Here is a 26042-nt window from a genome sequence, read left to right as displayed (position 1 = left end):
GCTCGGTGCTGTTGTTCCTTTGGCGGCTTCTTTTGCAAGCGAGTGTTTTGAGGTCGGCACCTCACAGCCTTTCTCCTCTTAGATGGGCCTGGGTCCAATCCCGACAATTCTTTTGGCAAGCAAGTGAGTCAGGTCTGTGCCAAACTAGCATTATAGCCTTTAGACATAAGATAAAATACAGAAAATAGTATAAGGGCAGACTAGATGGACCATGAGGTCTTTTTCTGCCGTCAGACTTCTATGTTTCTATGTTTTTAGACTTATATACTGCTTCACAGTGCTTTACATCCTTCTCTAAGTGGTTTACAGAGTCAGCCTCTTGCCCCCAACAATCTAAGTCCTCATTTGACCCACCGCGGAAGGAGGGAGATTATGATCCCACTATATAGAGCGCTGGTGAGACGACATTTGGAATAATACTGTGTTCAGTTCTGGAGACCTCACCTACAAAAAGATATTGACAAAATTGAACGGGTCCAAAGATGGGCTACAAGAGTGGTGGGCGGTCTTAAGCATAAGACGTATCAGGAAAGACTTCATGGACTCAATCTGTAGAGTCTGGAGGACAGAAGGAAAAGGGGGGACATGATCGAAACATTTAAATATGTTAAAGGGTTAAATAAGGTCCAGGAGGGAAGTGTTTTTAATAGGAAAGTGAACACAAGAACAAGGGAGCACAATCTGAAGTTAGTTGGGGGAAAGATCAAAAGCAACATGAGAAAATATTATTTTACTGAAAGAGTAGTAGATCCTTGGAACAAACTTCCAGCAGACGTGGTTGGTCAATCCACAGTAACTGAATTTAAACATGCCTGGGATAAACATCGATCCATCCTAAGATAAAATACAGAAAATAGTATAAGGGCAGACTAGATGGATCATGAGGTCTTTTTCTGCCGTCAGTCTTCTATGTTTCTATGGAAGGATGAGTCAACCTTGAGCTGGTGGTGAGATTTGAACTGCTGAACAGCTAGCAGTTAGCTGAAGGAACCTGCGGTGCTGCACTCTATTAACCACTCCACCACCGAGGCTCTTATAAACCTCCATTCTAGATAGATGCTGGCTGAGGAATTCTGGGAGTTAGCAATAGCATTATAGCATTTAGACTTATATACCGCTTCATAGTGCCTTTACAGCCCACTCTAAGTGGTTTACAGGATCCGCATATTTGCCCCCAACAATCTGGCTCCTCATTTTACCAACCTTGGAAGGATGGAAGGCTGAGTCAACCTGGTGGGATTTGAACTGGTGAACTACAGTCAGCAAAAGCAGCTTGCAGTACTGCAATCTAAACACTGCACCACCATGGATGGATGGATAGGAGGGAGGGAGGAATACCAATAGTGCTTAGACTTATATATCACTTCATAGTGCTTTTACAACCCTCTCTAAGCGGTTTACACATTCAGCCTCTTGCCCCCAACAATCTGGGTCCTCATTTGACCCACCTCGGAAGGATGGAAGGCTGAGTCAATCTTGAGCTGGTGGTGAGATTTGAACTGCTGAACTACAGCTAGCAGTTAGCTGAAGTAGCCTACAGTGCTACACTCTAACCACTCCCTTCCTTCCTTCCTTCCTTCCTTCCTTCCTTCCTTCCTTCCTTCTTTCGCTTTCTTTTTCTTTTTTTCCTTCTTTCCTTCTTGCAGTAGCAATAGCATTTAGACTTATACACCACTTCACAGTGCTTTTACAACCCTCTCTAAGCGGTTCACACACTCGGCCTCTTGCCCCCAACAATTTAGGTCCTCGTTTGACCCACCTTGGAAGGATGGAAAGCTCACTCAACCTTGAGCCGGTGGTGAGATTTGAACTGCTGAACTACAGACAGCAGTTAGCTGAAGGACCCTGCAGTGCTGCCCTCCAACCACTGCACCACCCCGGCTCACGTGGAGTTGAAGTCCATGCATCTTAACCTTGCCAAGGATGGAGAAACATTGTTTTTAAGGATGTTGCCTTTCAGGCATGTAGCAAGACAACTAGATTAAAAGAAACAAGCTAGCAGCATTGTAGCTGGATTTTTTTTCCTAGCCTCAAAAGAGGATTGCAGTCTTTGCACAGCTGCTGAGCATCTTTCAAAAGGACTAGGAACTTGAGGTTCAAGTACCCGCCGTTACGGAACGTGCTAAACGTGCCTGTTTAGGCTGAATTGCACCAGTGAATGTTTGCGGCAGAGTTGGGCTTTTTGCATGGCTCCCATTCTCTCGTCCAGCCTAGTCTGCAGTTTGTAGACAAGACCCGTATAACGTACCTTTCCTGAAAGGATGGGGAGATATAATCTGGAACGGGGCAGGAATAGGGTAGTTCAAGGGGACTACGGGGAAAATAACTTAAAAAGATGGACAAGGTGGTGCAGGAGAAGGGATGGCAAAACTTGGAGGTGGAGTCAAACGAGGAATCAGCCGGGAATCCTTATGTAGCCACAAGCAAAGCAAATCTAACTCCCATTGAGTGCTGCTTATAAGATATAACATGACCTTTATTGTCACTTTTTTTCTGTAAACACACTGGCTGATTGATTGATTGGACTTTTATATATATATACAGTATTTGTTTTCCTAGATTTTCACGAATACAGGTATGATGGTCTTGGCATACTCGGGTTTCTTCCCGTGTAGGATTCAAAGATTTCTGGTGACGTTTCGATGAGGTCCCACTCGTCATCTTCAGGCTGGTGTTTCGGTCCTTGTTCGCCCTAGGACAAACAAGGACAGACAGAAGCACCAGCCTGACGATGACGAGTGGGACCTCGTTGAAATGTCACCAGAAAACTTTGAATCCTACACGGGAAGAAACCCGAATATGCCAAGACCGTCATATATATATATATACATGATCTACTATATAAACTATGTGTATGTACACACACGTGCACAGTTCTAAAATTATACACATTCAGCCTCATTTACTGCAATAGGAAAAAACACCCAGAGCTCAGAATTTTTTTTCTACCGGTTCTGCAATACCTGACTATGGGTAAGAGTCCAGAAATGGGCAGGGGCTGGACTAGATGACCTCCAGGGTCCCTTCCAACTCTGTTCATCTGAATCCAAGTTCATTGGTTCATCAGTTCAATCAATTTTCTAATGTTTTATTTAGACAAGTTACCATGCTATCATTGTTTGACAAATATAAATAAATAAGTAAAATTAAGAAAACAAGTCTTTTTCATATAAATCCAAATAATGACAACAATAACATCATGATGATGATGAGGAAGAAGAAGAAGGCCGGTCAGGGCCACTTCCGGGAAAGGGGGGGCAGAAGAGAGAGACTACAGAGGAGGCGTGGCCTAAATCGTAGCTTCAATCCCCGCCTCCGCCTGCAACGGTCTGTCTCCCGCTCGGCCAATCAGCGCCGGGGGGTGTGTCCCTCCATTCAGGATTCCTCGCTGGGGGCTTTCAGGGTATGTAACAGCTGCTTTCAATGGGCGCCCTGAACGCGGGAGCCTTTTTTTTTTGCCTTTGGTTCTTTTAACTCCTGCGGCTTTTCCCCGGGACGGGTGGGGGGGAGGGAAGGCGTGGAACCTCGGGGGGGGGGGCTTTTCTCCTGGGGGAGGAGACAAGAGACCCTTCCCAAATCAGAGTAAAAGAAGGAAGGAAGGGGAGGAAGAAAGAAAAGGAAGGAAGGAAGAAAAGGAGGGAAAGAAGGGAAGAAGGAAAGAGAAGGAAGGAAGGAAAGGAACAAAGGAAGGAAGGAAAGGAGTGAAGAAAGAAAGAAAACGAAGGAAGGAGGAAAGAAGGAAAGAAAGAAGGGACGAAGAAGGAAGAAGGGAAGGAAAGAAGGAAAAAGGGAAGGAAGGAGGAAAGAAGGAAAGAAAGAAAGAAAGAGAAGGAAGGAGAGAAGGAAGGGAAGGAAGAAAGAAAAGGGAAGAAGAAAAAGAAGGAAGAAAGAAAGAAAGAAAAGGAGGGAAAGAAGGAAAGAGAAGGAAAAAGAAGGAAAGAAAGAAAGGGAAGGAAGGAAGGAAGAGGGAGGCAGAGACAGATAGGGAGGTGGAGAAAGCGGGAAAGAGGGGAGGGGGAGTGGCAAGAAGGGGCGAAGGAGGACCCCCGCCCGTGCCTGATGATGGGGAAGGGGCGACTCTTCCGCTGGTGGATGGGGTGTTTCCCCTCCCCCCTGCCTTGGGGATCCCGAAAGAGGGCAGCCTCAAAGACACCCCCCTCCCTCCCTCCTTCCCTCCCCCAGAACCCAAGCTGGGAGGGGAGAGGGTTGGGAAGGAAAACAGGGGGTCCCCAAGCGCTCAGCGTCCTCGCCGGAGTTTGCAAACCGCCGCCCGGGTGCAAATCCTCCTCCTCCTCTTCCTCCCGCTGGGCAACTTCTCCACGCCTCGACCCCTCCCCACCACCCAACCTGGGGGCTTTGGGGGAGGGAGGGGAGGAGCCAAGGAGACCCCTGGAGGGGCTGCGCGTGGGGCTCGAGGATTCAACGCAGGGGAGGAGCCAAAGCGCCCCCTCCTCTTCACCCCCCCTCCCTCTCTTCCACCCTCCCCCGCAGGAACATCTTGGTCTGTTTCAATTTCCTTTTCCTTCCTCCCTCCCTTTCTTCTCTCATTTTCTGATCTTCCTTCCTTCCTTCTCTCCTCTCCTTCTCTCTTCTTCATTCCTTCCTCCTGTCCTTTTTCATCTTTCCTTCCTCTTTCCCTTCCTTCATTTTATTTCCTTCTCTTATTTTCTCATCTTCCTTCCTTCCCTTTCTCATTGTCTCATCTTCCTTCTCTCATTTTTCCTTCCTTCCTTGTCATTTTTTCATCTCCCTTCCTTTCTCCCTCCCTCCCTCCCTTCCTTCTTTCCTTCCTTCCTCCCTTCCCTCCCTCCCTCCCTAGATCAGACTGAATGACAGCCTTGATTTAAGATCACCCAGGGAATTTTGGGACTCCTGGAACCTAAATTTGAATGTTCCGACCTTTGGGGGAACCTTCCCTCCAAGTTGTCATTGTACAACAATTCCCCCCCCCCTTAAAAAAAGGTAGGGCCCTCTGGCTATGTCCAGAACATAACTCAGCCACCACAGGTCACCAAAGTTGTCTAGTTTTTATTTATTTGTTTGTTTGTTTGTTTTGTCCAATACACAATATATATTGAAGAGAGTAGACATGAAGTATTATATATAAAGAGAAGATATAAAAATAGAGAAGATATATGAAGGAAGAAAATATATATGAGATATGAGATAAGGAGAGACAATTGGACAGGGGACGGAAGACACACTGCTGCACTTATGTACACCCCTTCCTGACCTCTTAGGAACCTGGAGAGGTCAATCGTGGAGAGTCTAAGGGAGAAATGTTGGGGGTTAGGGGTTGACACTACTGAGTCCGGTAATGAGTCCCACGCTTCGACATCTCGATTGCTAAAGTCATATTTTTTTACAGTCAAGATTGGAGCGATCAATATTAAGTTTGAATTCGTTGCGTGCTCTTGTGTTGTTGCGGTTGAAGCTGAAGTAGTCATTGACAGGCAGGACGTTTGCAGCATGTGATTTTGTGGGCAATACTTACATCGTGTTTTAGGCGTCGTAGTTCTAAGCTTTCTAGACCTAGGTTCAAACAATGCAGTGCTTTTGAGCATTGGATGGCCTCCTGTGACTAACTTGGCCTCACACTTCCTAATGCTTTTATTCAAGTCCAGTCATGTCGGGTGACTTTTTAAAACAATTTGAAAAGAGAGGAGGAGAAGCTGACTTAATTGTAGGCATTCCTGGCGTTGGGAGGCAACTAAACATGAGGTGCGATAGCAAGTTTGTAGCCACGTGGAAAGATGTGAATGTGAAAAAAAGGGAGGAGGGCGTAAGTGTGAGTAAGGAACTCCTGCTGCTGTTTTGATTTACTGCGAGGTGTCTGCAATTTTGGAGTGACTTGGCTGTGAGTTAGGCAGCCATATATGTGTGTGTTTAAAAAATAAATAATTTTACTGCATGTTTCCAAAGCAGCATCTGGGTATTGGTTGTGCCAAAGCACATCATCCCCTCTTACTCTGAACTATAATTAACTTGATTATTCCTGACGGGGAGGAGGAGGAGGATGGGGTGACTTGTTTCCTGAGCCACCAAGGACACTGACTGGGCTGGACAGATGTTTAATGCAGTGTAAATTGGGCAGAGACCGGATAGCAGTCACGAAATTCGGGTTGCGGGTTCGCACTGACACACGGCAGGATGAATTAAAATATTCCTGGCTGTTTTGGGGTCTCGGCAGAGCGCGCACGATGTATTTCAGTGTTGCTTTATGAAATATTTTTCAGTAGCAGAATGTAGCTATTTATTTGTTGGTTGATTTATTGATTGATTTGGGTTAATATGACTCCCAAAGGACTTTTTTGCACCTAATGTTCCATTTTAAAAAATCTGCTTCCAGGTTTTCTATCATGTCCTTTCCAAGAATTCGTAGGTGTACTTGTGAGTGGATGGAGTGTGTAAACAGCCACATTTGGAAGATGGGTTTGTTGTTAATATTCTGTAGCCTTTTGTATATGTGCTGCAATGGAAACGAGGGATTGTAGGAGAATCCATGATGGGAATTTTGTACAATTCCCATCAAGCCTCTAGCTTAATAAGTACCCATGTTAAAATCGGCCACAACAATCACCAGGAAATACAAACTCGATGTTTTTGTGGACTGTCTAATGGAGAGCCCATTTCCCATTAAATGCTTTAATTATGTGATTCATTTGGGTTTAAAAAAAATAAGGTTCAGGAGGGAAGTGTTTTTAATAGGAAAGTGAACCCAAGAACAAGTGGGCACAATCTGAGGTTAGTTGGGGGAAAGATCAGAAGCAACGTGAGAAAATATTATTTGACTGAAAGAGTAGTAGATGCTTCGAACAAAGTTCCAGCAGACATGGTCAATCCACAGGAACTGAATTTAAACATGCCTGGGATAAACATAGATCCATCCTAAGATAAAATACAAGAAATAGTATAAGGGCAGGCTAAAAAAAAGGGAACACTCAAAGAACACATCCTAGATCTGAATGAATGAAATATTCTATTTATTTATTTTTGTTCAATACACAATGAGGGTTTTAGTGGGTATACACATAATAAAATACATAGTATTCTCATTGAATACTGTACTTTGTTCTGTACCAAGTTGAAAGTTCTGACAACAAAATGAAATTGATTGTCAACCAGTGTTGCTTCCTAAGTGGACAGTTTGATTTCACAGAAGTTTGATTTACTTGGGAGTTATATTCTGTTGTTTAAGTGTTCCCTTAATTTTTTTTTTAGCAGTATAGTCGAATGCAGGGGTGTAAGGGCAGACTAGAGGGACTAGAGGGACTATGAGGTCTTTTTCTGCCGTCAATCTTCTACTTTTCTAAGTGAAACATCCTGTGCGATTTGCATAGTGCTTATTTCCGGACTTTTTTTTTTTTAAAGCAAACCGTCTATGAAAAAATTACCTTATTATTTCTTTTTTTAAAGTGTGTGTGGAAGGAAGTTTCTTTATTGGGCTTCGAAAGAGCTGCTCGGCTTTATTGCAAACCCTGTCCAAGTGCCACGTTTGGGCTTCGCCGCAGCGCAAAGGGGTTGCTGTTTTTGCTGAACAGAAAACACACACATATGTATATATATTTATAAATGTATTATATGTATGTATACTGTATATATATGTATATATGTTGCCAAGATATATAGATATACATATCTTGGCAACATATATACATATATATGCAGTATACATACATATAATACATATACATATATAACACATGTTTTTGCTGAACAGAAAAAACATAAATATACATAATTATATATACATGTTTTGTGCAGAAATTGGCTGGGGCCGAGATTTTATGGAGGGGGAGGAAATGCATTTGGGGGAATGAATCGGTGCGCCCGGCGATTGCAAAGCGCGGAGGGAGACCTGTTGTCTCCGCCTCCACAGAGGCTTCCGGGCAGGGGAAAGGTTGCTTGCGCTGCGCGGGTTTCCCGTTTTGGGGGGGGGGGCGGTGGAGGAAGAGGTGCAGTTGCAGCAACATCAGCTGGGGGTTTTTTGTGCGCGCGCTTTGCAACCGAGGGGCGCCTGCTTGGTTGCATTTGGAAGCCTGGGGCTTTTATAGGTTTGGGGGCTTTGCCGCCTTCGCCCCCTTCTTTCCCGGCGTGGTTGCACGGGGCTGCGCTTGCACGCCAGCCACGCTGCGCGGGTTCGCAAAGGCAGCAGTAGCGCGGATGTAAACATTCCACAATAGGGCTCCCCGGAGAAGGGGCGGGGCCTCCCGCCAGCCAGAGGGGGCGGAGTCAGGCCGAGAGCGTCGAGGGCGGAGCCGCCTCTTTTCCTCGCCCGCTCTCTTGTAAATCCCACCCTCCGGTTTTGACTGGCGGCACCTTTCGTCCAAAAGGAAGCTTCGGCTGTAGAGTTCCAGCCAATCGGCGTCGCGCGGGGCGGATCCCCCGTGTCCCATACGGACATTTTCTCAGCTTCTCCCCACCCCTTTTCCTACAGTCCCCCCTCCCCTCTCCCAACCCGCCTTTGGCATCCCCTTCCTGGGAGCTGGCAGCCAATCGGGGCGGCGGAAGGGAGGCTGCGCTGCGCGGGGATTGGCCGAGGCGTCGGAGCGGCAGCGCGACCGTCCTGTAGTCGCGCGGGAAGCCTCCCAGGAGCAGGGGAGGGGCGGGATTTCTCAGGGAACAGAGAAGCGGCCAGCGCTCGGCAGCGACCGTCCTGAGACGGTTGGTCTGTGGCCGCGGGGGCCCTTCCCATTCGGACGGACCCCTCACGGGAGCCCGAGGCCTGCTTGACCTCCATTCCTGAGTCAGGCCCGGCCCGGCCTTCTGCTTTTTCCTCAGCGCGGTGAGGAGAGAGACGGGAGACGCCGACCAGGATTCGCCGCGCCGGTTCTTGAGGGGAAGCAGTGGTCACTGGCGGCGGCAGCGGCACACAGGTGAGGGGAGGCGAGGCGAGCGAGGGCGCTCCGGGAGGGAGGGGCAGCGCGCGCGGCGTGACGAGAGCCCGAGTCTGCGGGAGGAGGAGGGGGGGCGCGCGCGCGGGGAGCGAGGGAGGCCGCGAGGGCGGGGCCTGGAGGCGTGTGGCGCGCGCGCTCTCGAGCGTGCAGTGGGGAGGGCGGGGCTGCCCGCCGGCGCTCGGCCAATCAACGGCTCCGGCTGCTCCTCGGCTCCGCCCCTTCGGCTTCCTCGAACGGGCCGCGGCGGGTTAGCCGCGCCGCCCCCGCTCTCCCCGCAGGCTCCACCCCCCTAAGGCCGCCGCGAGGCTCCGCCCCCTCCCGTCATGCCTCTCGACGCGGAGGAGCGGGGCGGGCCTGTTCTCTGCTCCCGCGCCGGGAGGGCGGACGGGTGGAATTCCCGGGCCTATCATCCCCCAGCCGCGGGCAGGTGGGGCTGGGAGGCTGCAACGGCTCCTCCCCCCTCCTCCGTGGCTTTTGGGGCGGGGCGGCGGATCTGGTGGGGGGGGGGGGGGCTTCCCTTGCCTCTTTTCTCCGGCTTTGAGGGTAATGGGGGGGGCGCCACTCCATCACATCTGGCTGGTTCCCTTAGATCAGTGTTTCCCAACCTTGGTATTCGCTGGCTGAGGAATTCTGGGAGTTGAAGTCCAGGTCTCTTCAAGATGCCAAGGTGGGGAAACACTGCCTTAGATCTCGGCGTGGAGCCTCTCTCTCTCCCATGGCCGTTCTCTGGCTCCCCATCAGGGTGCTTTTATTGTGGTTGTATTTTAATCCATTTTAGGATCTCCTATATAAGATTGTCCACATATATTTTATAAAGCTGTCTCTCTGTCTGTCAATCTATCCATCCATCATCTGTCTGTCTATCATTTCTCTCTCTCTCATCTATCTCTCCATGTCTATCATCTTTCAATCTTTCATTTCTCCCTTTCTCTCTCTCATCTATCTATCTCTCCATATCTATCTACCTACCTATCTATATATCAATTATCTTTCATTTCTCCCTCCCACTCACTCATCTATCGCTCCATCTTTCTATCTATCATCTTTCTATCTTCTCATTTCTCTCACCCTCATCTATCTCTCCATACATATCTACTTACCTATCTATATATCTATCAATTTTCTATCTATATTTCATTTTTATTTCTCTCCCTCCCACTCTCTCTCTCATCTATCTATCCATCCACCTATCATTTCTATCATTTCTCTCTTTCTCATCTATCATTTCTCTCCCCCTCCCTCCCACCCTCTCATCTATCTATCGTCTTTCTGTCACTTCTCTCCCTTCTTCTCTCTCTCTCTTTCTCAACTACAATTTCTCTCCCCTTCCTCCCTTCCACTCTCTCTCTTTCTAATCTGTCTCTCTATATTTCTATCTTTCATTTCTCTCTCCTGCCCCCCCTTCCTCTCTCTCACTCTCGTTCTCTTCTATACTTTCTATCATTATCATCCATCTGTCTTCATCATCTCTATCTGTCTCCTCCGCCTTCTCTCCCTCTATTTCTCTTATCTACACACAGAGCGAGAGAGGTAATCCCAAAGTTACAGCCAGAGTTGACCCCATATTTCCACTGCTAAGCAAGACACTTGCTAAGTGGGTTTTGTCCCATCTTACAATCTTTCTTGACACTGTTATTATGTGAATCACTGCAGTTGTTAAGTTAGTAATAATTATAATAATAATTTATTACATTTGTATGCCGCCCCTCTCCGAGGATTTAAGTGAATCTGGATTCTCCCTTGACTCTGCTTATTACCAGACAGAATGGTCACAAAAGGGGAACCCTGTGGGTCTGGGATACTGCAAGTGTGATAAACGTATATAATTGCTGAACCTTTATTTAAACTGTATATCGGTGACCTACTGATTTATTGGCTAAATCAGTAAATAAGAGAGCCACAGTGGGAGGAAGGGTGATGGGCCTGAGTCTTCCCCCTTGCAATGGGGCAGGGGAGGGGGGAGGAGGTTATGCGGGTCCCATCTCAGGGCTTCCTTTCTCCCATCACCCCCTACTAGTCCCTTCCTGTCCTTTTGAACACAAACACAGCTGATTGAGAGCTGCCAAGCCCTACTGAATGATGGAGCTTCTAAGCAAGGGGTGGGGACTTCCTTAATTGTTGCAGCCATAGTTCCCTCTAAGCTGAGCAGTGAGCAATCGCTCACTTAAAAATCATCATCAACTCAGAGTTTTCCAAACCTGCCCAGAAGCCGAGAGGGAAAGAGTGAGAGGGAAGGAGAGAGAGAGGAAGAGAGAGAAAGAGATAAAAAAAAGAGAGGAAGGAAAAGAGAAAGAAAAAGAAAGGGAGTAAGGAAGAGGAAAGAAAATCAAAATCTAGTTTGAAACTAGCTCAACTATTTAAGTGGCATTTCGATATTGATAGAGTTGCTCTATTATGAGCTCACTGTTATAGACACACAGTACAGTATTTTATTTTGAAATTCTCTCAGGCAAAACAGGGTGGGTTTTTTGTTTGTTTGTTTATTTATTTATTATTTCTGTGCCGCCCAGTCCCGAAGGGGCTGCCGCTCAGACACTATACTTTTCCGCCCCCCCCCAAAAAAAATTAGAGGGAACACTGGTTGCAGCAGCAAAGAAATTTTTCATTGACCCTTTTTTTTCTCAAGAAAAAAAATCAGGGATCTTTGCGATCTTTCAGTCTGGTGGTTTCTTAAAGTTTGTGGTATATGTAGACTTCATTTGCCAGAATGCCCCGGCCACCATCTTCAAGATGTGGGAGTCTTCGGAGAGGGGCGGCATACAAATCTAATAAATAATAATAATTATTATTATTATTATTATTATTCCATTCAGACCTCCTATAATCCATACGATAATTTTCAGATCAGTGTTTTTCAACCTTGGCAACTTGAGGACTTCAACTCCCAGAATTCTCCCATAGTTGGCTGGGGAATTCTGGGAGTTGAAGTCCATACATCTCAAAAGTTGCCAACTTGCAGCTGGACCTACAGTCTGATCCCACCTACTTAACAGTGCGGGAATCTACTTCCGCTATACCAGTGATGGTGAACCCTTTTTTCCTTCAGTGCCGAAAGAGCGTGGGTGTGCACTATCGCATATGCCCAAGTGCCCACACCCATAATTCAATTCCTGGGGAGGGTGAAAACAGTTTCCCCCACCCACCGGAGGCCGGAAATCGCCTGTCCCCCAACTCCTGGTAGCCTCCGTGGGCTCATGTTTCGCCCTCCCCAGGCTCAAAGGCCTCCCTGGAGGATAAAAATGCCCTCTCCCATCCTCCCAGAGGCTGCTAGAAGCCAAAAACGCCCTCCCAGAGCCTCTGTGTGAGCCAAAAATCAGCTGGGCGGCACACACATGCACCATGGAGCTAAGCTAGGACAACGGCTCATGTGCCAGCAGATATGTCCGTGTGCCACCATAGGTTCGCCATCACTGCACTGTATACTTAATAGATGGTCATCCAACCTTTAGATCCTCTCTCGCGATCTCCCAACATTCTTCCTTTGCGTGATTCCATTTTTATTTTATTTTTTACTTTGGTAGCTGCCTTTTTATATGCTGCTCCACCGCTCACTTATGCAATGCTGGGGAGGGGGGGGGCATGAGGTGACAGAGAGAGGAGAGGAGGGGGTGGAGGAGGAGGAGGGGGAACGGTCACTTCTAAAGCCGTGCTCCAAATTGCAAGCATCTGTTGGCGATAAATGCCGCATCCCTGAGTCCCCTGGAGAAATCCTTGAGGATGTTTTGGCTGTGCGGTCACTCGGTCTTAGCCGAGCGTCTCGGGGACACCCTTGTGAGACCTTGGTGGCCTTTTGCATATCGGCTCTTTGCCGTTCCGGCCACTTGCTCTGAATCTCATTTCCGTCCCTTTCGCCTCTGTCCTCAGATGCTCTACATCTCCCCACCAACAGGCAGCCCTCGGCCAGGCACCAGGGTGTGCTAAAATGGGATTTACTCCTGTTAAGTCTCCTCTTGAGTGTGCTTTAAATGGAATGATTCAATGCACAGCCTTTGTGAGAGGCTGTTTAAATATCACCGTTGTTTAGCGGCATGAAATTTGGAGGGCCGGCCGGCCAGCCTTTTTTTCCTCTTGTTTATTTCCTATTTTAGGAATGCAAAGCTTAATTAATCCCCGGGTCAGAAATAGATAGCTAGCTTAGCGTGGATGACTGGACACCTAATATTTCACTCAATAACAAGATTGTGGGTTTTTCGTAAAAAAACAAACAAACCCTGAGCTAGTTTTTATATATTTGAGAAATCTGAGATTTCTTCATGATTTTATTCCGCATTGCTGGTTAAACATGCAGGATCTGTTTGCAAAGTCCTTTGTAACGTCGTTAAGATTCCTCTATATTTGATTTCCTGTCGTGATGCTAACTACCGAAAACGCAGTAGTATTAATAGTTCATTGGGGCTAAAGTTTCATTTTGTTTATTTTTATTTTTCATTTTTATTTATTTATTTTGCTGCTTGGAAACCAAGCAAAAATGGCTTTGATCATCTGACGAACAGTTGGGTTCACATAAATATATTAAACCATTGGTTTAAGTAATAGATATAGAATTGTTTTTGTAGATTTTCACGGGTATAGGTATGTCAGTTTTGGTGTGTTCGGGTCTTTTCTTGTGTAAGATCGGGAATGTCTTTGCGACGTTTTGATGAGATCACACTCATCTTTAGACTGGTGTTTTACACACACACACACACGCAGATCTTGAATTAAAAACGCAAACTAAGTTTTTGAAACCACAATAGCAATGTTTGTATAACACACTAAATCAGACATGAGCGATGTTTTTGTTTCGTGTAAAATACTTAGATGCAAGTCTATTGATTTAGAGGCGTACCGATGGGATGCTACCCACAGTTTACATTTTTTATTCAAAAGGCTATTCATTTTCGAACTCAAAACGTCAAAAATGTCTCTTGTATAACACACTTCCTGGCAAGTCTATTTAGGATTACAGGTGAAGAGTCCTGGGAAAAAGTTACACACATCCGAATCTCCAATTTTTACTGGATTATATTTTGCGCCTTCCAGTACATCATAAAATGTAATTCTATCAGGTATCAGATCCACTACAGCTTCAGTGAGCTTTCCAACCAGTCTAATGCATCAATAATAAATTTAATTCATGCCTTTATTAACAATGTGTATGTTAGGGATTGACATCATAATCCAACATTTTCCCAACTTGTGGCACCCCAAATGTGTTGGATCAATAGATATATTGATCCAACGCAATTATATACAGGTGTTCAATATGTATAATGTTTCCCACCCCCCATGCTTGACAATTTTATGTTGTATGGACTTCAGCTCCCAGAATCTCTCAGGCTTCATCCCAGATTGTCCCTTAAAGTTGTTCCAGAACATGTAAATTTTTTAAATATGAGCGATGTCAGAGCTGGTATGGACAGCCAGGTTTTCTGAATAGTCTCCCTGTCTTAATTGTTGCTTAGATTTAATCCAGTGATGGAAAGCTCAAACAATGAAGTCTGAACAAAAAATACACCCATCCCTCTTAGCCTTTCTTTTTTTCCTGTTCATTTCCACAATTTTCTTCCCAGGTAGTAATATCAAATTGTAATTAATAAAGTCCCGTCCACTTTCCTTCTGTCATGGCCCTGTTCTGTCGGGCTCTCTGGTAGACTCCTCCCAAAAATTCACAGGTACAAATTTCAGACAAACACACGTTTGAAAATTCAAAACATTGTTCTTTATAATGAAAATTCACTTAAACTAAGCCCTCTTTTGGTATAGCAAAGAACACTCGTCTCCAAACAAACTGATAATTTGTACAAATGCCTTATCAGTCCTGTGATACTTAGCTTGCAGCTGTGAGGCAATTCACAGTCCTTCTTCTTTCACAAAGTGAAACACACTTTGCTCTGGTTTAGTTTCAAAGCGGGGCAAAATCAGCACACAAAAGGTCAAACGCAGCAAAGCAGTCACAAAACACAACGATCAGATAATCCTCCACAATGGCCAAACCAACAGGCTGCTCTTTATAGCAGCCTCACTAATGACCACAGCCCCACCCAACCACAGGTGGCCTCATTTCCTTTGATAATAATCTCTCAGTTGTTGCTGCCTATGCATCGCTCTCCGCATGCGTGGCTGTATCATTAACTCTTGTTCTGAATCCAAGGAGGAGCTAGAGAATTGATCTCCTTCTGAGCTGTCTGCCACACTCTCCTCCTCCCTGTCACTCATGTCTTCTTGGTCAGAGGAGCCTTCATCAGCAGATTCCACGGGGGGGCAAAACAGGCCTGCAGCATGTGGATGTCTCCCCCACATCCACAGTCCTTGGGGCAGGAGCTGGGCCAGAGCTAACCACAACAGGCCCCAAAGGCTGAAAGATCTATGCAAAATACACATTGCAAGGACTACTGTAATTGTGGATTATTCATTGCTTATCTATCCAGGTTTGTCTTGAAAATTGTACTGAAAACAGAACAGGTGGTACTTTTTCTTTTGGTCCCATGCTTCCCTCTGTCCTTAATGTTTAGATTTCCCAAGTGGTGGAAAGTTCCTTTCCTTTCAAACCCTGTGCAAGACTCTTCCCCCACCTGTCATTTTATGGCCCACCTTTGTGTACATTTACTATTCCGATAAATACAGCGTCAATGTTTGGGGTGCAGATGTGGCAAGGGTCTTTCTGGTCTTGTCAGCATCTTCAGTTTCCCCTTTAGCAGGGTGAATGAAGGTTCATCTTCTGACGTGAAGTACATTATTCAGGTATATTTTCACAGATTAATTTCCATGTACAGTACTCAGTGGCTCATTAACCATGTTCGATTACCGCAATGAAATGCCGGAACATTTGTATTATTCATCTTCATTGCAGGCACAAAGACCAAAATGCACAGTCCGTGCAGAAGGAATTAACATCTCCATTCCTTAAAAGCTTTTTCTTCTAGGCGCTGAAGAGGGGAGATAGGCAGCCTCCCTCACACTTAACATAGAGCCATAGAAGATGGACAGCAGAAAAAGACCCCCTGGTCCATCTAGTCTGCCCTTATACTATTTCCTGTATTTTATCTTAGGATGGACATATGTTTATCCCAGGCATGTTTAAATTCAGTTCCTGTGGATTGACCAACCACGTCTGCTGGAAGTTTGTTCCAAGGATCTACTACTAATATTTTCTCACGTTGCTTCTGATCTTTCCCCCAACTCACCTCAGATTTTGCCCCCTTGTTCTTGTGTTCACTGTTCCTATTAAAAACACGTCCTTCCTGAACCTTATTTACCCCTTTCACATATTTAAATGTTTCGATCATGGCCCCTCTTTCCCGTCTGTCCTATACAAATTGAGTTTCATGGAGTCTTTCCTGATCAGTTTTATGCTTAAGCCCTTCCGCCAGTTTTGGACCCGGCTGGTAATTCATATAAAACAAGTCTGTTGACTTGGCTGTCTCATTCAACACAGATCTGCAGACATGGGGATTTTATTTTTTTATCTATCTATCTATCTATCTATCTATCTATCTATCTATCTATCTATCTATCTATCTTTCTGTCTACTTATCTATCTATCTCAATCTATCTATCTATCTATCTATCTATCTATCTATCTATCTATCTATCTCTAACTATATATCTATCTCTCTATCTCTATCTATCAATTGATCCATTGATCTAATCTAATCTATCTATCTATCTATCTTTCTGTCTACCTATCTATCTATCTATCTCAATCTATCTATCTATCTATCTATCTATCTATCTATCTATCTATCTATCTCTAACTATATATCTATCTCTATCTCTATCAATTGATCCATTGGTCTAATCTATCTATCTATCTATCTATCCATCCATCGATCCATCAATCTAATCTATCTATCTATCTATCTATCTATCTATCTATCTATCTATCTATCTATCTATCTATCTATCTATTTATTGGATTTGTATGCCGCCCCTCTCCATAGACTCGGGGTGGCTAACAACAGTAACAAAAAACAGCATGTAAATCCAATACTAAAACAACTAAGCACGGGTGGAAATAATGTCCATTTGACCAAATTATCCTTTCCGATCTATAAATAAAAACTGATAATAATCAAAGGTTGGCATTGGCAGGCACAAATGTGATTTGAGGGTGTGAAGGATGAAGATTGGGGGGGGGGGAGAGCCTTTCTCATTTAATACATTTGTATTCGGACAAGCTAGTTTAAGGTGGGCCCGAGGGCTGGTTTCCAAAGGCACTTCTCCCCCTTTTTTTTGGAGGGTGGGGGCCATCGTTTTGAAAGGGAGAAGAGTTCCTAATTCTTCAGTATCTGCTCCGGCCGTGCTCCCTTTGCCTCCTCCTGTGGGCAGCCCAATAGCAGCTGCTTCGAAGCCGTGTGTAAGGTGTGTGTTTCATTGGGGAGGGCACGGGAGGATATTTACTATGCTTTGATTCCAAGTGACTCATTCATTGGAACTGCAGTGCCAGCAAAGCTCACAATAAACGCTCCAGATGCAATTAACACACACGCACACACACCCTCTCTCTCCAGACACGTTTCAGAATTAACACACCAAGCGAAGATCATGCATTGCTCAAAATTACTTCTGTTTACCCTCTTAGCGGCTGCAGATCACAGTCAGGGTGTCTTTCAAAATACATGCCATTCTGGGAGTTGAAGTCAACGGATTTTTTTTAGAATAGAATAGAATTCTTTATTGGCCATGTGTGATTGGACACACAAAGGAATTTGTCTTCGGTGCAGATGCTCTCAGTGTACATAAAAGAAGAAGATGCATTTGTCAGGAATCATGAGGCACAAACTTAATGATTGTCACAGGGGTGAAATAAGCAATGAGGAAACAATATTAATAAAAATCTTAAGGATACAAGCAACAAGTTACAGTCATAAGTGGGAGGAGATGGGTGATAGGGATGATGGGAAAAAATAGTAGTCATAGTAGTGCAGACTTAGTAAATAGTTTGACAGCATTGAGGGCATTATTTGTTTAGCAGAGTGATGGCGTTCGGGGAAAAACTATCTATCTATTTATTTATTTATTTATTTATTTATTTATTTATTTATTAGATTTGTATGCCGCCCCTCTCCGCAGACTTGGGGCAGCTAACAACAGTAAAAAGACAATATAAACAAATCTAATATTAAAAGTAATTTAAAAAACCCCAATTTAAAGAAGCAATCATACATACTGTCCTTGTGTCTAGTTGTCTTGATGTGCAGTGCTTAGTAGTGACGTTTTGAGGGTAGGAGTTGAAACAGTTTATATCCAGGATGCGAGGGGTCAGTCAATATTTTCACAGCCCTCTTTTTGACTCGTGTAGTATACAATTTCAAAAGTGGCCATGGATGGGCACCCCTCACTTAGATCATTTATGTTTCGGGGGTGGTGGTGGATGTGTTAGGAACTAAAGCTTCTATTCTGGCGCCTTGGAAACATATTTTTACAATCCGACCAATCAGGCATTTACAGTGAGCGTGTTCCTCTGGCCAGTCCATCAGCTTAAAGCTCTGTTGGGGGAATTGGCGCTAGACTTATGGTTGGGGGTCACCACAGCATGAGAAACTGTATTAAGGGGTCGCGGCATTAGAAAGATTGAGAACCACAGAGTCAGCCTTTCCTTTAGTGACCGAAGTCATAATAGCACTGAAAAAAAGTGACTTTAGACCATTTTTCACATTTAGTGACCATTTAACAGTCCCAATTTAAACGCTTGGCAACTGAGTCGCGTTTATGACCGTTGCATTCTCCCGGGGTCATGTGACAAGCAGAGGCAAATGTGGGAACTCACTTAACCACCAAACAATGCCGCTTGGCGGGACCCAGGGGAAGAGCCTTCTCTGTGGCGGCCCCGTCCCTCTGGAACCAACTCCCCACAGAGATTAGAATTGCCCCCACCCTCCTTGCCTTTTGTAAGCTACTTAAAACCCACCTCTGCCGCCAGGCATGGGGGAACTGAGATCCTCTTTCCCCCTAGGCCTTTACAATTTTATGCATGGTATGTCTGTATGTATGTTTGGTTTTTATAATAATGGGTTTTTAACTGTTTTTAGTATTGGATTATTATTGTATGCTGTCTTGTTATTGCTGTTAGCCGCCCCGAGTCTTCGGAGAGGGGTGGCATACAAATCCAATGAATGAATGAATGAATGAATGAATGAATGAATGAATGAATGAATGAATGAATGAATAAATAAATAAATAAATAAATAAATTTTGACAGCCGCAGCAATTCGCTTCCAAACCGGGGTGAGCCGGGGTAGCGCAGCAGGTAGAGTGCTGTACTGCAGGCCACTGAAGCTGACTTGTAGATCTGAAGGTCAGCGGTTCAAATCTCATCACCGGCTCAAGGTTGACTCAGCCTTCCATCCTTCCGAGGTGGGAAAAATGGGGACCCGGATTGTGGGGGCAATAGGCTGGCTTTGTTTTTTAAAAAAAGTGCTATTGCTAACGTGTTGTAAGCTGCCCTGAGTCCAAGGAGAAGGGCGGCATAAAAATTGAATGAATGAATGAATGAATGAATGAATAAACAAACAAACCACACTGGCCTAAAAGGAGTCTCCCTTCCGCCGCGGAAAGTGGCCGTGAGTCCAGGCCATGCTCCCTTTCACCCTCCCCGTCTTCTCCCGCAGGTTTCGTGGGGCTTCCCTGAGCATGAATTCAAGATGAAGCGGCGAGTGGAGGAACAGGACTCCCCCGTCTACGCGTCCACCCAGCAGAGGCGCATCGCCAGCAGCGCCGAGCCCTTCCAGCACCAGCACCGCGTGCTCGCTCCAGCGCCCCCTGTCTATGAATCGGTTTCGGAGACCATGCAGTCCGCTACCGGGATCCAGTACTCGGTCACTCCCAGCTACCAGGTAAGAGACGCTGCCCATCCTCTTCGCGCAAGCGCCGGAAAGGCTCCAGGGCAGGAGAAGGAGCTGCCCCGTGGCAGAAAGGGGGCAGGGGGAGAGCTCGCTTTGGGGGGGTCCTTGTTGCTGCTCATCAGAATGGAACAGTCGGTAGTGCAGTGGTTAGAGTGCAGTTCTTCAAGATACTTCTGCGGCTGAAATGACCAAATCAACCTTGGAAATTAGAAATAGTGACGAATCCACATTCAATAATTGCTGGGATCCCTTTGACCGCTGGCTAGAAAAAAAAGAACAACTTGCCTATTAAACGTTAAGAATCTCAAGTACAGTCATACCTCGTCTTACGAACCTAATTGGTTCCCGGACGAGGGTCGTAAGGCGAAAAGTTCGTAAGACGAAACATCGTTTCCCATAGGAAACAATGTAAAATGAATTAATGCGTACAAGGAAAAAAAACCGCCACCGCCCGGCTGTCGCCTCTTGAAACAGCCAGGGGGCTTCTCGGCGTTCTCCCAAACGCCGAACCCGGAGGTTCGGCAAAAGTTCGGGGTCGGCGTTCGGGTTCAGGAGGACGCTGAGAAGCCCTGCCGCCCGGCTGTTAGCTTTTCAAAAGAGCCGCGGAGCTGTCGGGCCGGTCGGGAGGCTGGAAAGGAGGTGGGGAATCCCAATAGGGAATTCCATGGGCGGAGCTTTGACGTCACAAAGACGTCCTTCCTGGCCGGCCGAAATGTGTACATAGTACTAACACTAAACCCCCCCCCCCCTGTGGTTTTCCTTGCTCCCCACCCTTCCCTAGGTGTCCACCGTTCCCCAGAGCTCCAACAGCCACGGCCCCACTTTAGCTGCCGTCCACAGCGGGCACCATCACCCCACCCCCGTTCAGCCCCATGGGAGCCAAGTGGTCCAGAGCCATGCCCACCCGACTCCGCCGACACCACCAGTCCAGGGGCAGCAGCAGTTCCAGAGGCTGAAGGTGAGTCTGGTCCAGAGCCTGGCCAGAGTTAATCCGTTCGATCGTCCACTTACTTCTTTCCAGGCACTCGCTGACAATCTCAAAAGAAAAACGTTTTTTTCCCCAATTTCTTTTATTTTTCTCCACCTTTCACATACAAACTGAACAAATGTGTACACTTTCAATATTACACAAATGACATCAATTTCATAATTATACATTTTTATCCATTGTTAATATTGCAAAAGATTTTTTACCAACAACAGTCTGCCCCCTTAGCTATATTTTTTCTTGCACCCCCTTCCTCTTTCTTTCCTCCTTCTACCTACTTCCCTTTCACTCCTCCCAAACATCTCCCCCTCCTCTCTCTTTCCCTCCACCTCTCATTTCCTCTCTACCTTCCTATCACTGTCCAGGGTGTCCTATCCTGTTAGCAGATTGTTGCTGTAAATTTAATTTCTAAAGAATAATAATCATAATAACAACCACCACCACCACCACCACCACTATGTTTTCATTTTAACTCGTAGTTCCAAAAATATAAAACTTTTAATTTCAGGTATATATTCCCAAATTCTACTACCTCCTGCCGCACGAATCCCAGCGACCGATTAGGTCCCACAGAGTGGGCCTTCTCCGGGTCCCGTCAACTAAACAATGTCGCTTGGTGGGCCCCAGGGGAAGAGCCTTCTCTGTGGCGGCCCTGACTCTCTGGAACCAGGGCCGCCCCCCCCCCCCCCCCCCAGAGATTAGAACTGCCCCTACCCTCCTTGCCTTTCCTTAAAACCCACCTTTGTCGTCAGGCATGGGGGAACTGAAATATCTCCCCTGGGCCTATACAATTTATGTATGGTATGCTTGTATGTATGTCTGCTTAATAACGGTTTTTTTTAAAATATCTTAAATTGTAAATTATTAGATTTGTTATGAACTGTTTTTATTGTGTTGTGAGCCGCCCCGAGTCTACGGAGAGGGGCGGCATACAAATCTAATAAACATAAACATAAACACACAAACTACCTCCAATTTTAAAAAAAGCTAATTTTGCCACCCAAATTTCCCAGCCAATTAATCTCCTCCAAAAAGAGAAACTCTTGTTGGGCTGTTCACCCGTGCTCCCCATCCCCATATATTCATCAATCACCCACCCACCCACTTATACACGTCCCTCCCCCCGTGGTCCAAAAATGAGCCGTGTTTTTATAAACAGTGAAGATACGATGCTAATGGCTACTTCGTGCCTACTAATAGCTTTGGAGCTTTGTGCAAAGTTCTATTCAACTTAAAACATTTGATCATTTTGCTGGGTTATGTTGAAAGATGCAAAAAGCGTAAAAGCATTGGAAGCGAAGTCAGTTCTGAATTCAATTCAATTCAATTTATTAGATTTGTATGCCGCCCCTCTCCGAAGACTCGGGGCGGCTCACAACAACAATAAAAACAGTATAACAATGGAACAAATCTAATAATAAAATTACATTAAAAAACCCCCAACAATTTAAAAACCATAAAACACATACATACCAAACATAAAATATAAGAAAGCCTGGGGGAGATGTCTTAATTCCCCCATGCCTGGCGATATAGGTGGGTCTTGAGTAACTTGCGAAAGACAAGGAGGGTGGGGGCCATTCTAATCTCCAGGGGGGAGTTGATTCCAGAGGGCCGGGGCCGCCACAGAGAAGGCTCTTCCTTCTCTGAATGCTTTGAAGAGCATGTATCTCCCGGAATACAATAAAATACCACAATTATTAATGGACTTAAACTGAGATTAACGTCTCAATGTAAGTTTATTACAGCTCATTTCTTTTTATTAGCCAAATCAATCTTCCTGGTCTTCTACTTAAAATTGGTTGGGAAGTTATTGCTCTATAAATATTATTAGGCCCCTAAGTTCAGTTTTGAACATTTAAAATAAGGTTCGCTTTTATCAGTATTTTGTTACAAGTATCCGAGCTAAGTTTACTGGAGACGAAAACGTTGTTGGCAAGGGATGTTTTTAACTTGGGGTTATTTTGGTTCCAGGTCGAAGATGCTCTTTCTTACCTAGACCAGGTGAAGCTGCAATTCGGTAGCCAGCCTCAAGTCTACAATGATTTCTTGGATATAATGAAGGAGTTTAAATCTCAAAGGTATAAGGAGTGGCTGCTTTTTTTGCTTTTTTTTTTAATTTAAATTTTTTCATTTTCCTTCATTTGATGGGAATCCAACTGTTGTGGCTCATTCAACAAATATCATCTACCTACTTACCTACCTATCCTATCTATCTATCTATCTTATCTATCTATCTATCTATCTATCTATCTATCTATCTAATCTACCTATCTATCTAATCTACCTATCTATCTAATCTACCTACCTACCTACCTACCTACCTATCCTCTCATTTATCTCTCAGTCTGTATCTATCTGTCTGTCTACATCTATCTGTCTATCCTCTCTCTCTCTCTGTCTTATCTATTTCAGAGGTCTACAAACTTGGCAACTTTTAAGACTTGTGGACTTCCGCTCCCAGAATTCTCCAGCCAGCTCTGCTATGCTGGTTGGAAAATTCTGGGAGTTAAAGTCCACAAGTCTTATAAAGTGGCCAAGTTTGGGGGACCTCTGCCACAAGCGATTGCACCTTAATGCAACCTGTCTTTACATCTGTTGGAATTTGTGGCCCGAATCTGACATCTTGTGTTGAATACTTTGTATGCATGTGTATATTTCATTGGTTTATTGCTTTGTGGGTTTTTATAAATGGGGCTTTTATTGGTTTAGTAAGTGGTTGACTTCTTTTTCTCCGAGTCTTCGGAGAGGGGCAGCATACAAATCTAATATATTATTATTATTATTATTATTATTATTATTATTATTATTATTATTATTATTTTAATTGTATCTTTATAAGTGTTGTAAGACACGCTGAGCCTTTTGGGATTGGGTGGCACCGAAGTCAAATGAAATAAATGAATAAATCTTTCTTTTCTTTTCCTTTTTCCCTTTTGCCGGCTCCCCGCGCAGCATCGATACTCCCGGCGTGATCAGCCGCGTCTCCCAGCTCTTCAAAGGCCACCCAGATTTGATCATGGGCTTCAACACCTTCCTGCCTCCCGGCTACAAAATCGAAGTGCAGACCAACGACATGGTGAACGTAACCACCCCGGGGCAGGTGCACCAAATCCCGACCCACGGCCTCCAGCCCCAGCCGCAGCCCCAGCCCCACCCGTCTCAACCTACAGCACAATCTGCTCCCGCCCCGGCACAGCCGGCCCCACAACCCCCGCCCGCCAAGATCAGCAAGGTGAGTGGGAGGTGAAAGAGGCGGGCTTTGCTTGGGAAGAGGGGGAGAAGGACGACATCCGGGCGTGGGAGGGTCTCTTGAAAGACAGGTGATGGGTAGAGGTTTGAAAAGGGGAGTTTCCAAAATAGCTGGGAGGTTTGTGGTCATTGCGCAGTGGTTATGCAACGCAGCAGTTCGGTAGTTCGATCCTGACCAGCCCAGAGTTGACTCAGCCATCAGATTGTTGGGGGCAAAAGGCTGGTTCTGTAAATAGCTGAGAGAGGGCTGTGAACCATTGTGAAGCGTAGAGAAGTCTAGGGCAGTGGTTCTCAACCTTTCTAATGCCGTGACCCCTTAATACAGTTCCTCCTGTTGTGGTGACCCCCAACCATAAGCCTAGCGCCAATTCTCCCAACAGAACCTGAAGCTGATTGGCAGGAAGGTCAGAGGGACACCCCCCCACTGCAAACGCCTGATTGGTCGGATTGTAAAAATATGTTCCAAGGCGCCAGAATAGAAGCTTTAGTTCCTAACACTGTGAGAAATTTGTCTTTTCCCCCATGGTCTTAAGTGACTTCCCCCAAAGGGGTCCCGACCCCCAGGTTGAGAACCACTGATCTATTGCTATCTTCCTTCCTTCTTTCCTTCCTTCCTTCCTTCCTTCCTTCCTTCCTTCCTTCCTTCCTTCGTGGTGCAATGGTTAGAATGCAGCATTGCAGGTTGACTCTGCCCACTGTCTTGAGCCCTGTTCTAAGTCAGTTTTTTTGTTGTATCCTTGAAACCTCAAACAGTTACTAAGCATCTTCATCATAGGTCAAGGGCTACCTGTATTTGTTTGTTTGTTTGTTTATTCAATTTTTAGGCCGCCCTTCTCCTTAGACTCAGGGCGGCTTACAACATGTTAGCAATAGCACTTTTTTAACAATCCGGGTCCTCATTTTTCCCACCTCGGAAGGATGGAAGGCTGAGTCAACCTTGAGCCGGTGATGAGATCTGAACCGCTGACCTACAGATCTACAGTCGGCTTCAGTGGCCTGCAGTACAGCACCCTATAGACCCCTCTAATCCTTTGCTCTGTTTCTTTCAGCCCTCCCAGCTGCAGCCCCATACCCCCACCAGCCAGCAAACTCCTCCAGTCCCCTACGCCTCCCCTCGCTCTCCGCCGGTCCAGCCCCACACGCCCGTGACAATCTCCCTGGGGACCACCCCGTCCCTCCAGAACAATCAGCCCGTGGAGTTCAACCACGCCATCAACTACGTCAACAAGATCAAGAACCGTTTCCAAGGGCAGCCAGACATTTATAAGGCGTTTCTGGAGATTCTCCACACTTATCAGGTGAGCCGGCCAAACCGTCATCCCTCCCTTTGGAGGATGCTCTGCTCCGAATTTGGGGACCTGAGCAGAAGAAGGTTTTGGGGGCAAAGATGTCTTTTGTAGATGGGCATTGGGACACAGGGTCATTGCCCGCTGGCATTCAATTGTTGGTATTTTGCCTCCCTGGGTTGGCTACAAGAAGAAAGCTGCCAATAAAGAATTCTGGAGACCTCACCTACAAAAAGATATGGATGAAATTGAAGGGGTCCAAAGAAGGGCTACAAGAATGGTGGAAGGTCTTAAGCATCAAATGTATCAGGAAAGACTTAATGAACTCCATCTGTATAGTCTGGAGGACAGAAGGGAAAGGGGGGACATGATCGAAGCATTTAAATATGTTAAAGGGTTAAATAAGGTTCAGGAGGGAAGTGTTTTTAATAGCAAAGGGAACACAAGAACAAGGGGACACAATCTGAGGTTAGTTGGGGGAAAGATCAGAAGCCACGTGAGAAAATATTATATTAGTGCAATAGATGCTTGGAACAAACTTCCAGCAGACGTGGTTGGTAAATCCTCAGGAACAGAATTGAAACATGCCTGGGACAAACATCCATCCATCCTAAGATAAAATACAGGGCATAGTATAAGGGCAGACTGGATGGACCAAGAGGTCTTTTTCTGCTGTCAATCTTCTATGTTTTGACACTCCTATGTGGTACTTAATAAAGGAGAACATCTGCCGCTCAGGATTGACGTGAGGGCTTTTTGGTGCACTCTGAGCTTGTTTTCTTGGCAGGCGTTT

General features: G+C 45.6%; 1 protein-coding gene across 2 annotated transcripts in view; it reads left to right on the top strand.

Moving 5' to 3' along the window:
- The first annotated feature begins 8596 nt into the window (after nucleotides 1-8596).
- SIN3A (SIN3 transcription regulator family member A) overlaps nucleotides 8597-26042 on the top strand; it is a 39000-nt gene continuing 21554 nt past the window's right edge. The window contains exons 1-6 of one of the 2 annotated variants that reach the window (XM_070763623.1): nucleotides 8597-8876; nucleotides 19490-19714; nucleotides 20505-20681; nucleotides 22686-22792; nucleotides 23667-23946; nucleotides 25013-25261. In XM_070763623.1, coding sequence (XP_070619724.1) covers nucleotides 19523-19714; nucleotides 20505-20681; nucleotides 22686-22792; nucleotides 23667-23946; nucleotides 25013-25261 — 1005 coding nt within the window. In that variant the 5' untranslated portion in view covers nucleotides 8597-8876; nucleotides 19490-19522. The remainder of the gene's footprint in view (nucleotides 8877-19489; nucleotides 19715-20504; nucleotides 20682-22685; nucleotides 22793-23666; nucleotides 23947-25012; nucleotides 25262-26042) is intronic. The other variant, XM_070763624.1, reaches the window with a different exon arrangement.

The sequence above is a fragment of the Erythrolamprus reginae genome, chromosome 10 (genome assembly GCF_031021105.1).
Source record: "Erythrolamprus reginae isolate rEryReg1 chromosome 10, rEryReg1.hap1, whole genome shotgun sequence".
NCBI lineage: Eukaryota > Metazoa > Chordata > Lepidosauria > Squamata > Dipsadidae > Erythrolamprus > Erythrolamprus reginae.
The sequence above is the reverse complement of the archived record's forward strand: the minus strand, read 5'-3'. Positions and strand labels throughout refer to the sequence as shown.